This window comes from Haemaphysalis longicornis, unplaced genomic scaffold (assembly GCF_048455015.1).
Source record: "Haemaphysalis longicornis isolate Haplotype H1 unplaced genomic scaffold, Haemaphysalis longicornis Haplotype H1 scaffold_7, whole genome shotgun sequence".
NCBI classification, from domain to species: Eukaryota; Metazoa; Arthropoda; class Arachnida; order Ixodida; family Ixodidae; genus Haemaphysalis; species Haemaphysalis longicornis.
The window spans coordinates 69264421-69281039 of NW_027526422.1; the positions used below are offsets into that span (position 1 = coordinate 69264421).

Consider the following 16619-nt stretch of genomic DNA (forward strand, 5'->3'; position numbering starts at 1 on the left):
AAGCAACAATTTTAAGTGAGCTATAAACACTAAAGGAACGAAATATGAAGCAAAGAAAAAGGGTCTAAACGGCGCTTCGACGTTTATAGTAACTATTCGGATTGTACAAATTTGCTGTTCTCACTCTTTGGTTCTGCATTCTGTTCTTTTCGGTCTGTCGCATTGTCCCAGTCATATTCGGCATCCATGAACACCTGGAGAAAGTCATCTTCCTCCTAAAAGGAATGCGTTGAAACGTTAGACGAAACGAAGCATCTTATCATATTTCCCCTTGTACTGCACGGAGGGAACGTTTTACACCCACACTGCGCCACACACCCCCAATGCAGTGGAACATCCCTGAATTAGATGTGGCACAGCCTATTTGTTCTGTTTTTTACCAATATCGTAAATGAGAGCACTTTCTGCGGTGGTACGTTAATGGCGCATTAGGCGAGATTATGGTGGTCAACCCTCTATTCAATCACGTATGGCTGTTGGAACAGTCCCACCAAAAAAAAAGACCCCGGTATCTGCTTGCGTCGGCGCAAATGACTTTCACGGACGACAACTATTCTGCCACGCTACACCGCAACGCCCCTCCCTCCATTTACCTCCTACTGCTGACGCCCTTCCATTCCCTGTCCCACCCCTTCCACCTTTTTCCTTCCCAAACACTTGCACAATCCTAGCTCTTCGTCCTCCAAGCTTCCCCTCACCCTCGATCTTCTTCCTCCTCCACGTCTCTGCCAATCCCCTCTCCTTCTTCTATACCACTTAACCATTTCATTTCCGTTCCCCGCACTATCACCCATTCGACTTCTTCCTCCTTCACTCCTCTGTCTTCTCGTATATTCCTTTACCTGTTCCCGCTCCCCCACCTGCATTTAACCCTTCCCCTCCAATACCTGTCCTCCCCGATGCCTTTTCCTACACTTATTTGGTCCTCTTCACCCTCCTACCCTCGTTTCCATCCGAGTCTGCTTCTTCCTCTTCCCTCGCGCTACGCTATACTGCCAATCTTCTTCGTATGGTTCCCTTAATCGAAACCGACTCTCCTTCCTGTCCCAACTCCTATCATAACCCATCATATCCCCCGTCCAATCACACTGCTCTCCCAAGAATTCTAATTATTATTTATTTATTTATTTAATTTTACCTCCTCCTTTTCTCCCCTACCATTCTTATAGGCCTCTGAGCCAGTCATTTCTTTAATAAAGTTACACCTATCTATCTGTTTATTTATTTATTTAAATACCTTAAAATACAAGAAAGCAATACATTAGGAGGATACATAGATGAGGTTACTACGGTATCAGTAAAACAGCATGTCAGGAAGTAATACTAGTAATCAAAGTGACTAATAACACAGTATTAATAACACTAATAACACAGTACTAACCAGACTAATAACAAACTAATAACGCACAATTCTCTTCTGACTATCACTTTTAAAACTACGTGATACTGGGAAACTTCGCCGTGTTGCGGCTGGCTCACACGGTCGCAGCTGTTGTCGACTACAAAAACCCGGTTCCGGCCACACACACGGCATAAAAATTACTTGTTGGTTCTCAACCAGCAAAAGTACGCAGTTAGAGAAATTCGGGGAAGATTGCTCTCACACGCAAGACTTGCATGGCGAAGCTGTTGTAGGAGAACATGGCCGAAGTCAGCTGAGCTTCAGTGTCATTGTTTATTTGCATAGTTTAGTTGCTAGTGATCATCGTCATGTGCATCGAAGAGGCTGTCGTCTTTTCCGCGGCGAGTGGTGGATAAAAAGTCATCCTCAGCCTTGTAGACTTCCACCAGCTCAACATTTTTGAAGGTTTCTTTATAGCGACAACATTTACAGGAATGACTAGCACTGTTGTCGAGGGGAAGAGTAAAAAAAAGCTAAGCTGGCGAAGCTTGCGCTACGTCGCGCAAGGATTGAACCAAACATAGCGAAGCTGCAGGATTTCTTTATACGTGAGCACTGAAGGACACATCACCCCACGTTTGTAAAAGCTTGAAATTGTTTATTTAGATGTTCTGTCGTTTCTTTGCACTGTGCAAGTAGCGTTCATCGTCATATGCATCGATATCGTCGTGTTCCCCATGCCGAGCATTACATGAACAGGTGCGCTTGACGACAGTGGTGGAGGTTTTTTTTTTTTTTTCTCGCAAAAGCCCATGCGCCAGCCGGGGGACTCGGCGGTCGCCACGAGGCGCACGCTCACGAGTGCTCGGCATTTTCTCGATCCTCGTGGTTTTTGCCAGTCTTTTTTCTTTGCTAACGCCACTGCGCGTGCCGGGCAACACTCGGCGCTCACAAGCGCTCCAAATTTTCTTGGTATTTTTTTCCTGTAACACCCAGCTTACGGCTTGTAAAACAGCTCCGTTGTTAATATCCTTGTACTTCAGGTTTTAGGAGTTCCTGTCGTAAATTTGAAAAAACTCACGAACAGCTCAGGAGTGGTCAACATTGCATTTGGACTACGTTTGTGCAGGCAAAGCTAAATTTGAAGTCGCCAAAAAATTTTGTATTGCAAACACGCCCCCCGCAAAGCGTAAAAAAAGCAGTTTCGCTTTTCAGAACAATTCTTCTCTTTTATTTCGTCCAGTGAGTAGGTAAGTATATCTAAACGCACTCCTGAGCAATTCAGGCCCCTCATCCACAGACAATCTTACAAAAATAATTGCGAGCAGTAAAGAAAAATAAAATGCCTTAAGTACTTCCTTCCAATTTTCTCGCAGTTTCAAAGTTCTGTTATATGCGCATATTGTCGGCCGCGTGTGCCCTTACGTTCAGACATTTCGGCGACTCAATTGAGCGTTGTATAAATGAAAACCCGGCCAGCGCTGTTAGCTAACTACTCTTAAGAAGGCCCGTTTTAGTGGGTAAATGAAATCATGATTGCCGTCCTCTATTTCTCTCTAGCAGTGACCCTAGACAAACAGAGCTCCTCCAACCTCGCCGTTGGCTCTGTTAGTTGGAAAAAGTTCTCATAGGGACAGCTCGCTGTCACGCACATCTTGTAATATACATACCTGCTTCTTACGGTTTTATTGCGTTCGGTTTACAAACCTGACGACTATTTACTGATTACACGTTCATCTAATGAGTAAATTAAAAACTTGTAAATAAGTATTACTCAACTTCAAACTCGACCATCTTACCTTTTTCTTCGATCTCCTGTCTTCGATCAGGTGCGAAACAAAGGCCTTGAATACGTCTGTGCTTGCTTTTGGGGGGTAATCATACCGAAGGAACTTGTAGACCCTCGGCATCAAAACTGGGGAAGCAGACACATACTAAGTCTTAGATAACCTCCAAACTTCCAAGGCCGTGTCACGGAAACAAATACCATCAACATTTTTCAAGCATTATATTCTCCGTATCAAAACGGATTTGTTGCAGCATTGGCGTAAATTAATCTAGTCTTTCTTAGAAAGCTCCCTGAAGAACATGATCCCCTTCTTGCATTTGCTAGTCTCCACGTTGAGCGTGGTTTTCGAGCATTGAGCTCTGGGTGAGCATGACGTCAGCGGCGGAGCGCCGGCGCGCGGGTGGCCTGGGATCCTTGTAGCAGAAGAAAACCTTGTGCAAAAGAACTACATCGCCTGGGCAGCAGTGCGTGACGCGCTCCTCGTGTCGGCACGTTGGGGGAAGAGTCATACAACTAGGCCAGCGGCCGCGAGGTACCGGACGTACCGGGATCCGTGTTCATGGACCTACCGGGAACCGTGTTCGCGTACCTATAACAAGTCGCAAGGTAAAGTCTTAATATTAGATCACGGAAACTTCACACACAAAGACCACGCCTCCCGAATTCTGTCTGCCTACGTAAATCAGCTTCCCTACATTGACTAACAAAAATAAATAGAAGAAAGACAGCTCTACTCGGGATATTTAAGACAAGCACCAAACTTTACCTGATTCCACCTCAAAGCTGTGTAAGTATACATCCCCAGTGATTGGGTGTTTTAAATCAACCGAGCTTCATTTTTGCGTTACCCAAGCCACTAGGTCACTCAGAAACCACATTGGATGGAAATAATTAAATATTAAGCACTATAAGACGTTTAGAAGCAGTACAGTCACGGGTTATCGAAACGATATCGTAAAAAAATATGAAGCATAGCCCACAAGTTGTCCGGGCCTGCTCCAGTTGAAGTGAACTAGTTTTATGGCTTAATTGGAACAATAAACTGCGGTGCTAATTTTTGAACACGCGCATAGCACGAGCAACATTATTTTACCACGATTAATCACATTGATTTGTCGCGGTTCGGTTTAAATTTTTGGTTCGTGTTTGGTTTGTTTTTCCGTGTACGTGTTCCTTTGAGCTCAACGAACATTGGGAGTTTCATTGGAAATGCATATGACAGCTGCAGCTTAAACAAAATGATAGCTTTGTTGTACGAATGTAGACTTATGTATACGCTGGCCTGAGCCTTTTTTTTCTGTTCTGACAGACGGCCTATGTCAGTCTCTGGAAATCATTCCGTGCAGTGTTAGCTCCATGTTGCAATAAAAAACGTGGTCACTGTTCTTTGGAGCGTTAGCAGCTTTTTGAGGCTAACGCCGCATAACTAATGTAAACGTGAGAAACAAGAATTCCTGGCTTTGTTGTTAAAGGGACACACACTTCTGATAAAACCTTTAACGCTTTCCTTCTGGTCTGGTGAAAGCTTTAGTTATGGCCAGCACAAACCGTTACCGCGTAATTAGCTCTTCACATCAGATACGCCATCTGTTTATGCGTTGCTTTTGAGGCGATTTTTCTTAAAGTGGCTACCGAATGGGTTTATTGGAAGGAAGTAGGTCAAGAGCCGCTACGTCGTTGTACTGGCGTAATTCAGGTGCTCGAAGAAAGCCAGGACCGGAGGAAGAGAGCAAAATCTTCTGAGCAAGTTTCTAAGTTATCTGGTGTGCGTAGATTAGTACTTTACGGTTCAGATACCTCGTTATCCCATATTCTAAGCACTGGATGTGTTTGTTGACTACAGTCTGACAGCCTTTGGGATTTAGAGGAAAGTTGGGAAAGGTGCTGCAGTGTCCCTTTAACATTCCTGCATACATAACGTTTCGTATTGCAGCTTTTATTCCAACACGTGCCGCATTTTATTCGACAAGATAGTCACGAAGACAAGCCCAGTTCGCTAGCTCCTCGCTTCACTAAACAGCAATCAATTTTCCTCTCCTATTGAGACACACCAAAACAGTATATGCCCAATATATAAAGGTGCATATGACAAGGCGCTGCTACAATAAAGTTAGTGCTGCTGCTTGTGCGTAAATAATAACAGTGGGACTTTCAAAAAGGTGATAACTTATTGTTCAAGGAAGATCCCAGCCTTTATACTTACACAACATAATCAGCTTATAGCCGGCCATAGGGCTGAATATGGCTTCAAGGCACTTAATCAGCGGATGCTCCTTGTCGGTCGCGCTGTCCAAGTCAACGCTGTAGTTCAGAGCAGCAGTTGTGTCCAAAGACGAGTGATCGGCCAATCTGCGGGATACACCAGATTCATTGAAATTCCTTGCTTCGGCTGTCTTTCAAGAGCTGTCGCGCAAAGGAAGTTCAACCAACTCTTGCCATCCGCAATCCTTGCGTATTTTAAGCACCGATATAGCCAGTTCTAAGGACAATACGAAAGGCTCTTACGAATTTTATTGAAAACGCAAACCATACTTAGATACTACGACCAAAAACACGTAGCTTCCCATCATAACACAGATAAATAAAAAGCCGGAGCTGCACACTGCGCAGAAAAACCGAAGGAGATGAAATTGAATAATAATCCATGGATTAGTTTTAAAAATTGGCTCAGCTTACACTAGCGCAGCAATGCTGGAAAAACAGCAAAGATGGCGGCCCCTCTCCATTTGTCTGAGACCCGGCTGTTGCGCGTCACATAGATATCCGAAATTGTCGCTGAAAGTTCTGCATGAGTGGCAGGGCTGGATCGTTTTGCCCGAAGCCCGAAGGCTTGCACATCTCTCCTGAAGTGGACCGCGTTAGAACGCGCTAGAACCCGCGGCAACCGGCTTCGCTAACTCGGACTCTGTAGCACAAACTCGGCGTCTTTGCTCCCCACTTCAGGAGCGAACGCACATGAACTGGCGAAGAGAGCAGCAGGCGAGAGATCACGCCACGAACGCTGGGAAAAGTGTTCTCGAAGCTCAAGCTGGCCGGGCGCTTCTCACGACGGGCACGCTCACGTGCGCTCCGTATTTCTTCTTCGTATTTTAAATGCGAAGCATTTTTTAGGCTCGCCTGGTCCTGCGTCGTTGGTGGCGGCGCCGTCCACACGCTCACTGCGCATGCGCAACTCTCCTCCTTACACCCATAGCTCCGCAGTACTACACTATAAAAAAAAAAGAAATAGTTAGCGGCGCCCGGTTTCGATCCCACGACTCTCTGGCCGCAACGGGAGGTACGCGGTGCTCTTCCCACTACGCTACAAATCCGGGACAGGAGGAAGTGCTACGAACGCGCCTTACGTCCTTGACTCATTCAAACTACGTCAAGAAGCTACTGATACAACGAAGGCACGCGAAGCTGAACGTCAACGGAAACGACGAACTGAAAACTTTAGAGGGGGAGGCTGAATTTCCCGTGGGAAAGCTGTGGCGGGAAGCGCCACGCGCCTTGCAGCTCAACCAGCCCCGTCCGCAGCGCCTCTGATGCTGATTGTGGCAGGACGCCCCTAGGGATTGGCCAACCAAAGAATCCATCACGAGATAGGTTCGCGTTCAACCACTGTCGTCATCTTCCCGTAGGGGAACCGCCGAAGAAGAAGAAGAACGAGAAGACAAAGCTGCGAAGAGGAGGGCGTGTACATTGCTCTCAGCCGGCGCACCAATGTCAACAACCTTTACCTCACCCAAGCTGACGGAGACTACCGATTCTACCACAGAGACAACATCGACAAGAACATGATGGACGAGTTTCGGCGCCTCGAGAAGCACCGCCTACTCACCGTAACACAACAGCACTTGCGTGCCTTTGCCACCGGTGTGGACCCGGACGCGGAATTCCCTCTGGCGCTAGTAAAAACCACATCACTCAACATAACGGCAACACAATAGAACCACACGGAACCGCCACGATGCTTCGCATCCTCATCAGGGTTCCCCACGGGAAGATGGTGTAATTTTTGTGCGAGTTCCTCACGTGGCGCAAGCCCACGTGCAAGTCTGGACGGCACAGGCGCAACTCACGAGGTGCACGTTTACGAGCGCTCGGCTGGGCTGAGTTTTGTGGTAAAGCTCGACGGCAGAACTGAAAGATTAATCAGATCTGCTAATAAAAGGAAACTTCGTTATTGGGCAGAGCTATCGAGGGCACGCTTACAGACAGATTACCTTTTCGCCTGATAGACAGGAGACAAAATCAGCTATTTCTGTCTTCGTTTTCTCGTCCATTCGTGTAGTGCGCTACCCCTGATGATTTTATGTTGTGAAAGTACGCTACCAGTGAGTGTTTCTACGCTGGGAAATTGTTCTTTTTTCTTGTCCGTCAAATTTGGCCAACGCCACTTTCTCGGATTTTTTGAGCGCCGTACTTGAATATCAGCTAATGAAAGCTCATGTGGTTCCGGGGTCTCGGTGTTCAACCTTGCGTAGCGAAAGTTTTCAGGTGTTGCCATTTGCAACCTTTAGTATTGCTAACCTTGCAAAGCAATTACATACCATCCCTATTAGCCTTAGCCATTAACATGTAAACCGGGTAATCGTTCTTATTTCGCTAATAAATTAATTTCACCAAGTTCATCTCGTCGCCGCGGCATAGTCGCCAAGCTATCCAGCTCTTTCGTTTCACCAAGCTATAGGTCGCTCGGAAGGTAGGAGCTATTTTTACTACCACACAGAAAAACCCCGAACTAGCGTAATACGTCGCCCGTCCGCTGAAGCAAACCAAGCCATTCAGTTTATTCCCACCACAGTAGCTAACTTTTTTAGTAGTGCATTTGCGCACGTTAAAGCTATATTTCATTCCATCAACAAACGCTACCGGTATGGGTTCTTTTGCCTCTATTGCAAAATTTCGATTTGATACATTTCTCACGAGATTATGATTCTGAAGGTTATATCCACGTCCACGGCCCTAGATCATTGGCGTTGTCGTGAAAAAAAGTACAGTTGAAGTTGTTATATGAAAAAAGAATCCACAAAGCGCTGGCATTACGGAGGAGACTTTGCCGCCTCGATGAATGTTTACCATTCAATGCTTGGTGTCCTCAGTGAGCCATAATTGTGGGGCTTGGTAACCTGTTTTTTTTTTAAGTGCAGAGCACTTTACGGGTTCTCCTTGTCGTAGCTCGCTAACGGTCGATGCGACTGCCGGAATCCGACCGCGCAGCAAGATAACGGACCCAAGTAGAGCCTGATGTACCGTCGTCGGGGGCTCACGCTGAGGCTTCGAAAACCACGCCATTTAAGTAATCATAACCGTTCGAACCCCGCGAAGCACTGGCGCTTGTCATACATTTCCCCGTTGTTTAGCGCCAAGAAAACTGCAGGTGCATTCCAGGAAAAATCTGTGTGTAGAACCGGCAGCTCCCGCGTTCATTTATTTAGGAACGCTCGTTGGGTTTGTTTTCACGATAGTGAGCGAAAAAAGCGGCCGCGCAAGAAAAAAATGGCGCGTTCGAAATGGCTCAAAACAGCTCCAGCATACGAAATTTAAGCAAGCACACAAAGAAGAGAAGTCCCGCTGGCGCAGTTTCAGGCAGGGAGCGCGCGAGCACTGCGAAGGCGGGAAATTTGAAATGCATTGGGTGGCACTAGTGAGCGGATAATGTCGCTGCAGCCCATTATGACGAATCGCTGCTCTGCACTTCCGACAGCTTTCACATTGAGTGGAACGGCTTTAACTTTTTTTTTTTTTTGCAGCTAACCTATCCAAGTTATCTGTTGTCAAGTATTTTTGTGTAACAAGAAGGTGTCAAACTGTTCGAGGATAATTGCAAACCTCTATGGAACGGTGTTCCATTTTTTATTTTCTGTGAAATTGCAGCTTTCGGTGTTTGAAAAATGGCTTTTAATTTAGTAAATATTTAATACAGCATGGTCGCAAAGCTATGAACTCAACGCGCAAAGTCATGGTTCCGGCTCTTGTTAAATGAAGGCATAATAAATGCATGTTACAAGAGTAATTAGGAATTAAAATTTCGGCTTCTGCATCCACAAATAAGTCACTCACAGCTTCGTCTATTCGAAACTGCTGAGTTTCTCGGTGTAATATTTTTGTTCCTGCTTTTATTCGGACCTGAATGTGCAGGCTTTTTCGGAATTTTCTAGGCCAAATCTGAGCCTTCCGCACAACAAAGAATTCAAAAAATAAGTTTAACATTTAACGGCGGCAAAATTATTTTATGACGGTATGAACAAAATATGTTTTCTCTAGCTTTCCAACATAAAACTTTTCAGCCTCGCTCGAGACGTAAGCTCGTACATCGATGTTTTTGCGGCTTGTGCCCTTTCGTAATGACCTAGGAAATGATAGCAAAGGATGTACGCGTGATCCCGTGTACTGAGGAGAAACTGTGCGGAGAACTCCGGGCAATCTGCACAAAAGTAGGGTACTTAGACGTGCACAGGGTATGGTCGAGGTAGGCGCGTATCTCCTGTAACGAATAAGACGGAGGCTTTACAATGGTTTTACTGTGGCATCGTTGGTGCATAACTGGAGGGGAAGCAGCTCGCATTCGGGCTGAAAGCAATATAGGCGACAGAAAAAGAAACACAAGACATCCTCGTTATTACGCAGGGGAATTTCAGGTATTTGAATTGAATTTTTTATTTCGCCAACAAAAAGAGGTTGCCCTGGGGCTATGGCAAAAGGCGACATTTCCAGTCGCCTGACTAGGCCCCTAGACCCAGGCAGCACAAACACACAAACAGCAGTTTGTTACAAAAAGACAGCCGCCTTACAAACTGTAATTCAAACCATGTACAATTATATATACAACTATAAAACAACATCAGGCTAACCATACACTGTTTGTATACATTTCTGGAGTCTGCACAGTATTCACAATGCAAAATTGGAAGTATAAATTTGCGTAATAAAATAACTCTTGTTACATACCCAGAAATACTGTTTTTTATAGTGATTACAACACAAAAGTATTTTTACACAAAACACACGCACACATAACAGAAAAACAAGCGAAAAACGAGGAGACGGAAGGACATGACATTATTGCTCGAGTAGAAGCCGTTTAGCTTTCTTTCGGAAGGCTAATAGAGGAGAGCAGCTTTGCATCACACCAAGTAAAGAAGGATACATATTTAGAAGATTAGGTACCTGCCATTGAAGCAGTTGCATGCCGTACCCTGTCCTAGTCCGAATTTTTTTTAAATGCAGTGTGCTGAGACTATAATGCGGATAAGTATTAGTATATAATTATAAAAATATTTCTGGGTCTGATTTCAAGTTCAGGAAGGCTATTTCAGCTAGGCGTTGTTACGAATCGGCCAGCGCCGCCGTACTGTCCCGCATCACTCCTCGGCTGTGCGGCGAAGCCCCTGCGTGCTCCTTCGAAAACACGCGCCACCATGTCGGCAACAAGTTGCGACAAAGCCGCGTCAGACGCTTTGCTCTCGGCAAAACTTCGGCGGCTGCCTGCAAGGCTCGTCTTCACGCTCTTCAAGGACACCGAGGCCCCGTCGATCGCAACGGAGTCCTCCTCTCTCCCCTCTCTCGGACTCAACGTGCCCGAGGCTATGAACGGCTTACGAACTCTGGAAAGAGTGTTGTGTGTGTCTGTGACGTTCGCGGCGTGTTCCAGCCTGTTGCGTTTGACCGTTGTCGCTTTTGGGTATAAATAGAGCTGCCCAAGCGTTGTAAACCATTCCTGTTAGAGCAGCGAATCGATGTTGTCTCTCTGCTCGAGTCCTGTATTGTAACCTCGCCCGTCGGGGCATTGTTCTTTGGCTTCGGCTCACCTCTCGCTATGAAGTAAACAGTTACGTTAGCCTACGGCTTCTGGACTTTTTCACGGCTGCAACAGCGGCTAACCGCTCGCATCATACACGCTACCACTCGTATGTCGGAGGCCACGGAGCTCGGATCGGGTGCCCCCGCCCGGTCGCAACAGCGTTGATTATATATGTCCTTAATAGTCAATTGAGGAGAAAAACACATTTGTGTCGTCAGCGTGTACTGTTTCGGGAGTCTCAGGAATGTTAACAATATCATTAATATGAAGAAGAAATAGCACCGGTCCTAATATAGACCGTTGTGGGCCACCCAGCATCTGATTATACGTTATTACCGTACTTACCCGATTCTAACGCGCACCTTTTTTCCGCAAAAATAAGCCGAAAAATCGCATGCGCGTTAGAATCGAATACGAAACCGAAACTGCCAAAACAGCTGAAATTTCGTTCCACCCATCGCCATCTCAAGATGGCGTCAAAGCTATTAGCAACATTTTTTCGGATCTAGGCGCCAGGGCTTTTCTTTCGGCGTTCACACAAATCGTCAAATTATTCAACTTGCGTGCTTGATAACAGCAATGGCAGCAGCGGCAACGAAGGTGCGCCGCTTCCGCGGCTTACGAGCGGGTCCCACGCGTTCACAACGAGCGGTTGGCTGAAGCGTATGCCTCTGGAGAAGCTCGCGGGATGGGCATGCGAGGCGTGGACCACGATCCCATCAAACATGGTTGAACGTTCGTTCAGAAGTGTGGCATCGCGAACGCGCTTGGCGGCACCAATGACGAGATGTTGCGGTCAGCGGAAGGCGACAAGGAGCTCTCGGAGAGCGACGAGGAGTGAGATGAGTGAGATTACTTCGGGGAATAAATCGCCCGTTTCTCTTGCATTTGTTTTTCTTGCTCACAAAGTTCCTTGCGCGTTACAAACGGAGGTGCAAGTTTTTTCGTTTTTTTGCCTTGAAAATCGGGTGCGCGTTAGAATCGGGGGCGCGTTAGAATTGGGTAGTTACAGTATATACAACAAACTATACTCTACTTGAGAGATAACTCTGCAATAGCCTATACGCTGCGCCATGGATTCCGTAATATGGGAGCTTTCTGAAAAGAATATGACGCTTGATTGAATCAAAAGCTTTTTTAAAATCAACAAAAATACCAATTCTATAGAGGTGGCTTTCTATGTTGGAAACAATTTTTTCCTTAATGTTGAGTAGATCTGATTCCGTTGATTTCCCCTTTTGAAAACGTATTGTTTTGGAGATAACAATTGACATTTTTGAAGGTGATAGCTATTCGGGCGTTAATTACTTCATCAGCAATCTTTGAAAAGAAAGCGGGATTATAGATATTGGCCTGTAATTAGAAATGTTGCTAACCGCACCACCCTTGTACAAGCCCCTAACTTTGGCGATTTTCATTTTGTATGGGAACGTGCCAGTTTCTAAGATTAAGTTACATAAATGACAAAGCACATAACAATCGAGGTCAGTACCATCCAAACCACAAGCACAATGATTTTTGAGCTCATGTATCAAATAGCAGATTTCCATAGGAGTTGTAGGGCAAAGAAACATTGATTGCTGAGACTGGGTGGCATGTACCTTTCAACTTCGTTGCTGGCGTTTTCGTTGTAAGCTCCGGAGGTCAAACAGTGACGATAAATTCATTTGCAAGGTCCACTTAACATCTGATCCCCAGTTTTTATTTCCGTTGGCAAAGTAGTGGTTGTTTTGCGTAATAAATCCTTTACGATGCGCCATGTCTTACTGGGATCGTAACATATGTGCGAGAATTTGTTCGAGTAGTATCCAATACGAGATTTTTTAAGTTCACTAGAAAGTTTATTCCAGAACGGTTTGTATTTTTAGTAGCGCTAATTCGTGTGAAGTTATGAACTTATTAAACAATTTTTTTCTGGCTTTTATTTTGAGTAGTAGTCCTTTTTGTTATCCAAAGTTTTCTGATTTTTCTGCAGCGTTGCAAGATGGCTTCAGGAAATGCGATATTGTACAACTGAATAATTTTGTTAATAAACTTATCATGTAAAACATTTGGATCCGTCTTTTTCAAGTGCTGTGTCCAATTTGTATCCGGTACGAGTTGGAGAAAATGCTCCGTACTGCCCCAGTTACCTTACGTATTATTGTTCTGTCACTGGTTTTGCTCGCAGAGTTGTGCAATGTTTTGGAGCAAAACAGAAAATACACAAATGATCACTCAAATGGCTCGTTAAAACACCCGCTCTAATATCATTTCGGCCAAAATTTGTTAAGCAGAGGTCAATCAGGGTCTTAACTTGATGGTGTGATACAAGTAGGAATATCGATTACGTTGGAAAAACCATTCATGGACCATTTCTTGTTTTTTTTCTGTCCAATTCATAGCAGCTTCTTCGCCAGTCCCAATGGCTTATTTCAGCTGTCCTAACGGGGTTCCGTGTGATCGTGATTTCGGCTGGAAGTTTTAGTTCCCTTTCTATATTTTGTGATAGCTCGGTTCACGGCTTGGTGAACCTTGTGTAGACGTAACGAGCACGTGCGACCTACTAAAGTAAAGGCGAACTTACTCAGTGATGTTGACAGGTTTGCCTTGGGTGGCTGCTTCCTCGACCTTTGACGTCACCTTCTCAGCAATAACACTGATCTTCACCACAATCTAAGAGAAACAAAAAAGTTGGCTGGTCCAAATTTATGTCAGTACCGACTTTAATTTCACATGCATTTTGTTCTTCCTTAAAAAGGCAAAGCGAACTGTCAACACGGGGCATACAGAAAACAGTTTTTATACTTACACTTGAAAGGAGCAAGACAGCTCGGCATGCACATCAGCGCGTTGTATTTAAGTGAGCAGGGTAACCCACAACGACAGTATGAGAAAAAATGCGGTTGTCGTGCTTGTTACACAGTTTATGTCTGTAGTAATAATAACCCCATAACATAGCCAGCTCTACTACAAAGGAAGCACGACTGGTGCTTCAATTACGACGAGTTCTATAGTAAAGCGGTAAGATGAACAGACAAGCAACTCATCAGCAGAGATACATTTAAAAGGAAGTACGAAGAAACAGAAGTGACAATTTGTTAAGCAATACCACTGGTTTAAAGAGGCAGTAAAATTCGTTGCTCTACCGCGCTGACCCGTAAAAATATCGTGATACCTATTTCACTATTATTGTGGCCCGGCACGTTAAGCTGCGAGCAAGAACCACACGACGCTGTTGCAGTGACAACAGTGCGCAACAATAAATGTCTAGAAAGCCGCCTTGGTCATGAAACCGCACGGCGCATGCTTAGTCGTTTAATAAGAGAAAACTCGGACCACTTTTGAAACGCCGTGGAATCTGTGAAACGTGACATACAGATAAAATAATGCGAATAAACCCGACCGCGCGAACACACGCACAGCCGCTAGGCCGGCTGAACACCTTCACCAGCTTCTTCATTCCATTGATTGATTGATTGATTGATTGATTGATTGATTGATTGATTGATTGATTGGATTGATTGATTGATTGATTGATTGATTGATTGATTGATTGATTGATTGATTGATTGATTGATTGATTGATTGATTGATTGATTGATTGATTGATTGATTGATTGATTGAAGGGTTTAGCGCGCCGACGCAACGCAGGTGATGACGCGCGCCGTAGTGGTGGGCTCCGGATTTTTTTGACCACCTGGGGATCTTTAACGTGCGCCGAAATCTCGTACACATAGTCCTTTTTGCTTTTCGCCTACATCACAAAAGCGGCCGCCACGGCCGGAAATCGAACCCGCGACCTTGTGCTCAGCAGCACAAGGCTTCTTCATTCCAGAAGTCTACTCTGACCAGTGCCGGTAATTTTGCCCTAGCGCCTAATTTCTCTGGGCGTCAATAGAGGAGCCAGCCAATGCACTCTCCGAAATCTCATGGGTGGGGAAGGCATGATGGGACAACAGGGCTTCGAGTGCAGCCACCGACTAGCCCTGCATTTATCGCATAAGCGGCCAATAGAAGGATTCGGGCCGAGATCTACTTAAGGGTAGCGCTTAAAGTGTGGTGAGGTATTATTTTGTGAGCCGCGAAGAGCTTTATCGTAATCTTTTTCGGAAGGAAACACGCGTTATAGCTTCGCTCGAGAGCGCCTTGCATCGAGGGAGGTCATACAGGTTGAACCTGGCAGACTGCGCACATAGAAGCGGTCATGATTCATTAATAAATCCAGGCGTCCAAAAACATAACGACCAGGCATTTTATACTTTTCTTTCAAATTTTGAGTTCAATTCATTAGGGTGATGCGAATGTAGGCTAATAAGGGCGACTGCCACACATAGTTTTGGTCAGAGGTGTCCTCGAAAGGTTTGTCTTTTTTACTGAGAAAATCTTTACTTTCTGTAGTATACCTTTTTTGGCCACATGATAGTTCCCCGTGGGCCGGATCCCACCCAAGAGCAGAAGGTTCCTGACTGATGTGTTATTTTATCAGGCGCATTTTCAACAGCACAAAGACGGCAAATTTTCTGACGTCATCCAATGAGGGGACAAACCCCTTTGCCTTTGTTGTGACTACATCCTTTATGAAACAAAGACAAATTGTGAGTAACATACACGTACGTCCTTCAGAATTTGACGGAGTAACCACAGCCAAAAAAAGTGCAATCCGTGTAACATGCCTTCTTAAGTCTGGCAGGATTGAGCGCCGGCGTGAAGATGTTCCTCGCCTTCTTCCACTCATCGCCAGACAGGTTGAGAATCGACTTGCGCCATACGTCGCTGCCAGTTCGCTGAGCTTCCTGTGAAAAGAGACGCAATGCAAGGCGTATTTGTCGTGCTCGGACTTTTGTATGCGTGTTTCGAGTCTACCAACTCTTCAGAACTGGGACGCTTCACCTCACAACCGGGAGGGCTAAAATTTTCGTCATGGTTTATGTCTCGTACTAGCCACTCACTTCCTACACCCTCGTACGTGATCCTCTCCGACAGCACCTGTTGAAGGTGTTGTAGGTGTCGTGACTACAACACCTTCGTTAAGGGAAAAGAGCTGTATTTACATTTTATTGCAGGCAGAACACGCCCTATCGCCCCAATGGTTACTCATAATACTCTTCTACTAACATCTGCGCTCACTTCTTCGTCCTCGTGGAAAGAAAGTTACAACCTCCCCCCGCGGCAAAAAAATAATTGGCCGCGCAAGGGGTCGTTATTTCATCTGTCGTTGCGCTTACACTTCCAGCAGGGACGGGGCTTCTTGTCATATCGTTTTCTAATAGTTGTGGACAAACGGTTGCCTCGCTTAGGGTATTTGCCCAGGTATTTTTAAGTGTTGCGGAGAACGGGGTAAACGTTCATGCCGTTCTCCTGGCCCGGCTCTTCCCTGCAAGAGTGGATGCTGCATGCCATGGTGGTGGTGATGATCTCAATAACGGCGAGCACGTTATTTATGACGCCAATTATTTTTTACATGTTCGTGTGCATGTGCGGCGACAGCTTAAAGGAAATCCTGCGGTGGCGGAAATGTCGTTTCCATGTCCCCTTTTGTATTCGCCTATTGCGTTAGCCCACGTCTCTTTAAGTTTTCAACCGATTCAACAACAGTCATGTCAAGTAAACGTTGTTTCCGGGACATGTCATTCTCGGAGGTGATGCCACCTCTGGCTTGCTTTTCACTTATTGGCCAATTGTGTTTGAGCCAGTCGTGCTCTTCTGTGCAGTCACT

General features: G+C 45.5%; 1 protein-coding gene across 1 annotated transcript in view; it reads right to left on the bottom strand.

Annotated features, from left to right (window-relative positions):
* LOC144145861 (cytochrome P450 3A41-like) overlaps positions 1-16619 on the bottom strand; it is a 48191-nt gene that overhangs the window by 11672 nt on the left and 19900 nt on the right. The window contains exons 5-9 of the mRNA XM_077677668.1: positions 15577-15696; positions 13487-13575; positions 5335-5480; positions 3142-3257; positions 125-215 (exon numbers count right to left, since the gene is read on the bottom strand). Of these exons, the coding sequence (XP_077533794.1) occupies positions 125-215; positions 3142-3257; positions 5335-5480; positions 13487-13575; positions 15577-15696 (562 nt within the window). The remainder of the gene's footprint in view (positions 1-124; positions 216-3141; positions 3258-5334; positions 5481-13486; positions 13576-15576; positions 15697-16619) is intronic.